The sequence below is a fragment of the Hyposmocoma kahamanoa genome, unplaced genomic scaffold (assembly GCF_003589595.1).
Source record: "Hyposmocoma kahamanoa isolate Upper Pololo Valley unplaced genomic scaffold, ASM358959v1 119, whole genome shotgun sequence".
NCBI lineage: Eukaryota > Metazoa > Arthropoda > Insecta > Lepidoptera > Cosmopterigidae > Hyposmocoma > Hyposmocoma kahamanoa.
Genome location: NW_020653409.1, coordinates 3,715,962 through 3,725,332, shown reverse-complemented (window position 1 = coordinate 3,725,332; position 9,371 = coordinate 3,715,962). Strand labels below are relative to the sequence as shown.

General features: G+C 37.1%; 1 protein-coding gene across 3 annotated transcripts in view; it reads right to left on the bottom strand.

The window, feature by feature from the left end:
- The window catches only part of LOC113239973 (transmembrane protein 94), a 79,301-nt gene that overhangs the window by 5,722 nt on the left and 64,208 nt on the right, over positions 1 to 9,371 (bottom strand). For 2 of the 3 annotated variants that reach the window (XM_026477162.1, XM_026477164.1), the window contains 5 exons: positions 8,825 to 8,904; positions 6,075 to 6,198; positions 4,283 to 4,333; positions 3,127 to 3,249; positions 2,113 to 2,283 (listed from right to left, as the gene is read on the bottom strand). In XM_026477162.1, the coding sequence (XP_026332947.1) occupies positions 2,113 to 2,283; positions 3,127 to 3,249; positions 4,283 to 4,333; positions 6,075 to 6,198; positions 8,825 to 8,904 (549 nt within the window). The remainder of the gene's footprint in view (positions 1 to 2,112; positions 2,284 to 3,126; positions 3,250 to 4,282; positions 4,334 to 6,074; positions 6,199 to 8,824; positions 8,905 to 9,371) is intronic. The other variant, XM_026477163.1, reaches the window with a different exon arrangement.

The window sequence follows — 9,371 nt, the reverse complement described above, 5'->3', positions numbered from 1 at the left end:
GAGACTAGATGTCAAAATAATAATTTGTTAAAAAGTACTTTAAATATTGTAGTAATGGTATTTTGCTCCGTAGAAACAGTATTTTATTTTTAAAAGTAAGTAATACTGCATTCAAAGACTTGTAAAAAAGTTCATCTGGGTAACAGACTGACTAAATGTGAAAAAAAAAAATCCTGTATTTTTATGATGCCGATCCGAGAGACAATTATATGGATTAATTTGCAATAAGCATAGGAAAATAACTCAAGGGGACTGACTGCTAAACGCGATACAAGACAGCGTAGTCAGGTATTTAGTACCTATTCGTACACCAGATGTCGCGACGAGTGCCAAATAGCTATTTTTTTTAATAACGTACACACTCAACATAGCCCCGCACTAGGGAAACCCTGTGTCGCAGTGTACACAGACAACCACAAATTACACCCAAACTCACGAGAGAAATAAATGTAGGCCATACAAATATATCTCCCGGCCCGGGAATCGAACCTGGGACCCCGGCGTAGTAATCGTTCGGCCACAGAGGCAGTTAGGCAGTTTTGTAACTAATTCCTTTAACATTGACAAGTTGCAATTTATCAAAGCTACTCTAATTTTAGTGATAACAAACAAATTAACTAGATGTCGCTCATTGCACAGAATATCATGGATCGTGCCGGTTATTTCTTTCATCGGCTATTCTTTTATTTTGTTTAGGATTAGCGCCATCTACTCAAGTTAGGAAGCGTTAATTTGTAAATTAGTTTGTAATAAGCAATGCCACCTATTGACACGCATATTTATCAAAGTTCAGAAAATAATTTAAGCCCATGATTAATATTTGAATAATATTACAAGGAAAAAAAACTGATTTCTTATATTTCACGTTAATGCACGGCAATTGGCATAATATAAACAACGTCCAGGCTATTGATCTGCGCCATCTAGATATAACAAGGAATTTTGACCTTTTTTGGAGACTAACTGACCTCTTCAGTTATTGGTTCATGGTAATAAGTAACATAGTATCTTACTTTACACCTAAAAGGAACCTAATAATAAACATATTATATTCTTTACTGCACCAAATACATACAACAGACAGGAAATGAAACTATTTTTCTGGATTAAAATCGCTTATATTTGTTTTTTCAAACCAACTAACGTTTCGGACCCTTTACAGGTCCCATGGTCACGGTCACCCGTGGTAAAGGGCCCGAAACGTAGGTTTGCTTGAAAAAACAAATATACGCGATTTAATTCCGGAAAAATAGTTTCATTTCCTATGTGTAACAATCGCGAAAACTTAAGAACTTGATAAATACAACAGATTTTTTTTATAACATCAAGTGACGGGAGGTACAAGTCGTGCGCCTGAAGGTAAGCTACACGCCTGTCCATAACAGTTACAGTGCCATTCAGAGCTTTAAATCGCAAAGATCTGAGGGGCACTACCACTGCGCCCGTCACCCAGAGACAAGTTGACAAGTCCCATGTGCCTGTAATGTCTCCAGCATTCTTACACTTCAAAACGGAACACAGAAATGCTGCCATTACTGCTTGGCGACTGAAATAGGTAAGGTGGCAGTATTACCCTGGACGAACTCTTTCACAAGGACTTCTGTTGCTACCATTATTATATATTATTTGAACGAAAGGTGAGCAAAGGTGGATTTACCGCTAAAACATATATTTTCCAGCCAACCCACGGCAACGAGAGCAAAGGCAACAACAACGTGCAAGAGAGAATGAGAGAGAAATATTATAAATTACCAGATTTTTTTTAATTTTTTTAAATTATCAGAATTGCCTCCGTGGCCGAACGGTTACCATGCAGGACTGCCACGCAAAGGTCCCAGGTTCGATTCCCGGGCCGGGAGAAATATTTGTATGACCTACATTTATTTCTCTCGTGAGTTTGGGTGTAATTTGTAGTTGTCTATGTGCGTGTCCATGGCACCCGCGACACAGGGTTTCCCTAGTGCGGGGCTATGTTGAGTGTGTGCGTTGTTATTATTATTATTAAGATAAATAAACATACGTAGTATCTACTTTAAAATTAAATATCGTAATATTTAAAGTGATTTCTCTCCGCGTGACATGGCCGTGGTACACACTGTATTGTACTGTTACCTTATAATGCATGTTAATGTTTTTGGTTGGGTTGGCCGCGCGCTGCATGACAGCAGGGTCGATGGGCGCGAAGGCCAGTGCCGTGCCCAGCAGTGGCACGACCACCACGCCGCTCCACAATGCGCCACCCACCGACAGCGACAGCGGCAGGAACGCGTACAGAGAACCCACCTGAACATTAAAATGAGGCCATAGATGACCAAGTCACTGGTTCGATTCCCAGTAGGACCAATTCAAGAATCAAATTTTTCTTAATTGGTTTCGAGTAGTGACCCAAGTCTAGAGCCATAATATAATAATGGTAACCCTATACAAACATATAGTATGTGCCGTGTACACACGTTGCATAGCGTTGGTCTCACGGGCATTTCATTATTTTGCGAATGTGTGCGTCGGTGTTTTGTAAAAAGGGCGTAAACGACATTTCGTAGATTTTTCAAGGGAGCATGTTTTAAGTTTTAATGACTCTTTTAAAATATAAGTCCTGTTTTAAGTTTAAGTTTCGAAATTGAATTTTCAAAAACGATAACAGTCCTTAAAACCTTAAACATGCTCCCCTGAAAAATCTACTAAATATCGCTTACGTCCTTTCTACAAAACACGGACGATATATAAGCTGCGCTGCGGCGTATGAATGGAGTAACCATATTCGTCTTGTACTAAGCTAGAGCTGTCGTTATATTTTTAGTTACAGGCACTCCCGTCTAACAACAACTTTGCAGACTTGCATAACAAATAACTATTGTTTATCTCCACAATACAAAACAAAGGACCATCACAGTAGAGTTACTTGAGTAATTAAAAGAAATTATTGCGTGCGTACGTGTGTGTGTGTTGGTGCGTGCGTAAGTGTGTGTATTATATTGGGTTTAAATAGCTTTTTCACCGTCGTTGTTGATGTTGTTTTATATCGTAAATATTAATTAAAACTAAATGTAAAAAAAACTCAAGTGAAAACACATAGGAAGCTACAAATTTAGACGGAAAACACGTTAAAAATTTAAGCTAAGTCACCTGCAGTAGTGCTATGAAGCAAACGCTGCAGATCCAAAACTGTGTGCTGTTCCACAGACACGCCATGAAGTGACGCGACATCGTTATCAAAGTGAACAGCGACACGTCTGCGTCGCGCGTCATCTGGAAGACAATACAATACAAATAGTCTTTCTAGCAAAACAAAAAAAAATACAACAATTTTAAAACAAGGTACAAAACGCGACTTTTTTCTCAGTAGCAATCTCGTCCAGGCAACGTTTTTTTTATGATACCAACAGTTTTTTTTATGACATATCGGTATTTTCAGGAACCGGTACCATTAACCTTACTACAGTACGCTGCGGTAAATACTGGTGAAATTCAGTACCGGTATAAACTACACCAGTATTTTCAACAAATGATTTCACTGACCTATCAGGTTTTTGTAACAACTATACACAGGTATATTATTACGCAAAAATTAATTTAATATTCATTTCATTTTTCAGCTGTTTTTGTCCTACTACAGGCCAGAAGACTCCCTTCCCTTTCTCCAAACTAATATTAAATTATTTATATTTATAATACTATCGAGTTCTTAGGTTTTCGCGATTGTTACACATAGGAAATGTCTTTCTTCTACAGGCCTTTACAGGTCTCAGACAACCTTGACCATGGGACCTGTAAAGGGCCCGAAACGTCGGTTTGTTTGAAAAAACAAAAATACGCGATTTAAATCAGGAAAAATAGTTTCATTTCCTATTTATAATACTATTCACGGCCGCAACCGGGCGTAGCAAACTGACTACGTCTCACGAACCGCTACTGTATACCGGTATCTTTAGCTTATTATATCGGTTTTCTATTGGTATCGGTATTCCGATAACGAAATGAAAAATGTATTTTTTAAACCGGTATCAGGCCCTGGATAACAAGTGACGGGACAAGTAAGTCGTGCGCCTGATGGTAAGCGACACGCCTACCAATCATATTTGCAGTGCATTTAGAGTTTAAATCAGTGCCGGTCACCCAGAAACATAAAATTGACAAGGCCTATGTGCCTGTAGTTTCACAAGCACTCTTACCAATACTGCTTGGTGGCAGAAATAGGTCCTGTGGCAGTACTTCCCTGAACGAACCTTCAACACACTTTCTGATACGATTGTCATGGTGATCACGCACACAAAAAACTTACCTTGTCACTGCAGTATTTAGTGAACGGCTCATTTTGCCATTTGTTTTGTAGCTTTATTGGCAGCGTGTAAAACCAAGTTATTATTATTATTGTGTTTTGTGTGTACTCTTAAAATAGTACATACTAACGTTAATGATCACTTATTTTTTAGTAAAAAAAAGTTTTCACCACCTTCAGACGACCTCCTTGGTCCCAGGTTCGATCCCCAGCCGGGTTAATATAGAAAATTGTAACATTGAGCAACGTATGTATTTAACAAATCTTTTGACGGCCTCGGTGGTCGAGTAGCTTGCATACCGGTTTTCATGGTGTCGCCATCTCGGAGGTCTCGGGTTCGATCCCCGGTTGGGTCAGTGTAGAAATCTAACTTTTCTATATCGTCTCGGGTCTGGGTGTTTGTGGTACCGTTGTTGTTTCCGATTTCCATAACACAAGTGCTTTAGCTACTTATTTTGGGATCAGAGCAACGTATTTGATGTTGTCTAATATTTATATATATTTAACAAATTATTATAATTATAAACGCGGCAAAGTCTGAAAAAAGGCTATTTATTAATTTTCCTAACCGAAAATTTTAAATTCACTTGAAATTAAACATTGGTCGGCCAAAAAATCCGTGCAGTTTTTGCCACCAGCTAACTTAAAAACAAAAAACTTTAAAAAAATATTATACATTCAAAGTTGAGCTTAAACGTCGAGGTCCACTATTAGCTTTACAAGCTGTTAAATGACTTTGATGTATCACAGTAACTAATACTTATAATCACTCATACAAAGTAGTCTAGTGCTATTCTAAATATTGGCACATTTTATGGAAAAAATATTTTAATATAATTTTAAAAATTTAATATAATTTTCACTTGGACTCAATACAATTCCCATAATTTAATTTCATAGAATTATCATTTGTTATAATCACAAACATTCACATTTAATAAGAACATTTTCATATAACGATCATTTTAATATTATCAATTCAGATAATTTTTACAGGTAATAAGGTTTATTACCTCTACCTGTAATGTGCGCCCAAGTAATAGTATGTTAGGTTGGGTTCATCGAGTATATAACCAGAAATAGAGACGAAATGTCATTTAATTTGTTTCAAAACTATTCTGGCATATCATTACTGTGACAACTGCGCTCCGGTTGGCCAGCCCGAATATGAAACAATTGACGGGTGTCGTGAATGGGTGTCCTCAATTGTTTCACTTCAAGTCGACCAGTTAACTTGCGCTTTGCTATAATGGACGAAAACAGTTTTCTATGTGGAATATCCTTTGTCAATAAATATGAACACTCGTAATATTAAGTGTGACGGCGCTGTCACAAAATAGGATTAGTGGCGCCATCTCTAATCAATGGTTGTCATTGAAACGATTCTAGCGCTACCTAACATCAATAGTAGAACGGAAACCAAGCACTGGTGAGGTGGCCATCTTGAACAAAACAGATTGTCATCTTTGAACCGTGCGCACGCACAGGCACGCTCCCACGTGGACGTTATTTTATCTTAATTAATTATAGCCTTTATATATATTATCCTTTATTGTTTCCTTCGGTTAGTTATTGTACTCGTACAATAGAAAACCAGTCTGATAGCCCCTGAGTGTCTTTAAGTGAATTGTTGTAAGAAAAAAGTTTTGTATTAAATGAGCGTTAGGTTAAAAATATTTATATGATACATTACAGACTCTGATAGAACTCGTGGCACTAATTGAATTTGACGTGAGAGCAATTGCTTTTGTCATCTTATAAGTTTTGTGAAAAGTTTGTAAAATTTGATTCTTACCGATAGCGAGCACGGCACGGAGTTGAGCGCACGCGCAATGTCGACGGGACCTATGCACTTCTCGGGCGTTTGATACGGCGGCATTTTCTGGCACAGCACTGGGTACAAAGGTTCCACCGCTATGCTGCACATATACATATAAAAAATATTGAGTACGTGACAAAATGTTTTTTATCTTTTTCTGTTGTAAGTGGGATATAATCTAGCTATAGGGCCAGTAGTAGATAGGATAGTTATTTTGCCTCATGGAAACATTATTTTTAAAAGTAAGTAGTACTGCATTCAAAGACTTTCAAAAGCTTGCCTCATTAAGGATTTTAAAGATTCATTCCTTCTCTATATATAGGTAGCCCTGCACTAGGGAAATCTTGTATCGCGGGTGCCATGGACAAACAAATAGACACCCAAACTCACGAGACATAAATGTAGGACAAACAAATATTTCTCCAGACATGGGAATCGAACCCGGGATATCTTGAATTGCAGTCCAGCATGGTAACCGTTCGGCCACGGAGGCAGTTATTAAGTATTTTTATGCTATATTGTATTTTATTAGCGCTCTAAATCTTATTAGTTATTATGTTACATGTAGTATAAATTATACATAATAAATTTAAAAAAATATTTGTATATGGTACAGTCAACAGCACATCAAGCTACACATTGACGTATCTTGTTCCGTTGCACTGGAGGCGATTTTCGAACAAAAATGTGTAGTCTGATGTGCTGTTGTCCAAAATAATATTTTTTAAATTTATTATGTTTAATTTATTTCCAAAACTTAATGTATTTTTACAGGTTAACACAATTAACTATAAAATTTTGGATTATAGTATCTTGTTATTATTGTTTTAAGTGAAGCATCAATCTATTGTTATTTTCTTTTGTTTAGACATACTAATTTATTAACTAGTTCATTTCACACAGAGCATGAGTAAGGTGAAGTTTGAGATTTGAAGTTTCTAGGGATGTAGTGACGTAAAATCGAACGAAGAAAAAAAACGACTTAAATATCCTATCGAGATTATTTGTAACGAAGACTATTTAGGGACAATGATTTATAAGAACGAATAAGAAGGATTCGATTATTATGTTATTAAGTTACTAAAAAAATATTTTTGTATTGCAAACATTGGTTTACGATATATGTACTAAAGTCTGTGAGGGTGTGACTTCCTTACATCGTTATCCCACCTTTTTATCGCCTTTCTCCGGTTCCTGGCCACTCGCATTTAAATTTAAATTTTGAATTGTCCATAGTTCTTTTGCCTCGCATTCGGATTTTGTTTCGTTCCATCGTCATACCCTGCACGATTGCGGCAGCAAACACGTTTTTCCTTCTTATTTTTTTGAGCCGTTTACCAGTTACTAAAAATCTCTTATACGATAAACATTTTAAAAATCATAAATATTGTTAAAACTGGCATAAATATTTATAAAACTGGATTTATTACCACTAGTTCTTTACCATTTTGAACTTTAAACTTACAAAGTAAGAGGCTGCGGAGGCTACTACTACTATCCTGGCTACATTACTATCCTACAGAACCCCACCAGCGCCTTTACAAGTGTAGTACAAGTGGACACTGCACTGGTGTCATTTGATAAGTCGGTTCTATATCTCGGACTCTAAATATTCAGAATTACTCTAAACAGGTTGGTAGAATGGAATGTATGGACATGTTTTCGGAGCATCCTGTCTGCGGCGTACATTCGTACAGTGAGTCAATGGGTTCTTGATCTCAAAGTAAATATAAACAACGTCAGTTACGAGAACTGACTTTATAATCGCATATACGTCGATACTTCGGGGAAGAAAAGGCGTTAAAGCCAATTTTTTTCGGAAAGAACGTGTCGAACGAGTCGTGCACCTGGTGGTAAGCGGCACGCTAGTCTATAGCAGTTGGCGTGCCATTCCGCGAACTCGCAAAGATCTGAGGGGCACTGCCACTGCGCCCGTCACCTTAGACAAAAGTTGACAAGTCTCATGTGCCTGTAATTTCACCAGCACCCTTGCCTTTCGAAACTGGAACACAGTAATGTTTACAATACTGCTTGTCGGCAGAAATAGGTAAAGTGGCAGTTTTCCTTGGACGAAATCTTACACAAGCTGCTGCTACTGCTAAGATGCATATTTTTCGTCAAATATGTTTGTTTTTGACGTAATAACTTTAACTTCCAACTAAGCATTTACGTAACGAGGAACTAATTCATTTACCTGTCACTTTACAAAATTAAAAACGGAATTCGTTTACATGGCGTGCGAGCAATAATTTCAACAAAGTTTTTTCTCTTTACAATTTTGATTTGTTTAACACAAGTTTGCGTACGTTTAGAAGGCATTATCTAATTCATTGTTCTATTACTAAAGTAATCTAATTTGTGTAATGTTACATTGTTTCTGTAATGTGTCACGTGTGTGTGTACAATGTCGTTTATTTGTTTAGTGTTGTCAATGCTGTATTTTGCTATTGTATTTTTATCGGTATATGTTTTTGCTTATAATTATTTAATATAGTTTAACAGTTAATAATTAATATAGTTTCTTTCACTTTACATTGTGATACAAGCTGCTTGTACCCTCAAAAATACAATAAAATAAAAAAAAATATTCAAAAGGAAGCAGATCACTAATAAAAATATTTTTTCATCGCCTTTGCCAAACTTTGTAGTTTGACCTTGACGCTTTTCTTCCCTGATGCATCGATATGTAATTTAGAACAATGCCCTTAACTGGGAGGAAAAATTACCTGGCGTCAGCTTGCATGAATATTTCCATGTTGAAGCAGTTGGCAGCAGATCCCATGACGCATACTACTTCGCCATAGTCCTGTAACATTTTTGTTCATAAATACTAATGACCTTGAACAGTACGCGACATATATTTCATAACTGTCTCAATGGCCGAAGAGTTACCATGCCGGTCTACCACGCAGAGGTCCCGGGTTCGATTCCCGGGCCGGGAGAAATATTTCTATGGCCTACATTTATATCTCTCGTGAGTTTGAGTGTAATTTGTAGTTGCCTATGTGTGCGTCCATGGCACCAGCGATATAGGGTTTCCCTAGTGCGCTATGAATGTGTGCGAAAAAAATGCTGTGTCTTAGATGATATGTTTGAAGCAAAAAATCGGGCATCCCTAATACGGCGGCCTTAAAAATTAGAATAGAGCATTGTTACAAGGTTGTGTTTGTGCTAAGCTTGCGGTTTACTTTCGGCGCAGCCAATTTATATTAGTTTAGTTGACACATTAACGTCACATAACATCCATTATAACTTGTGTTTTAAATTTTCAGT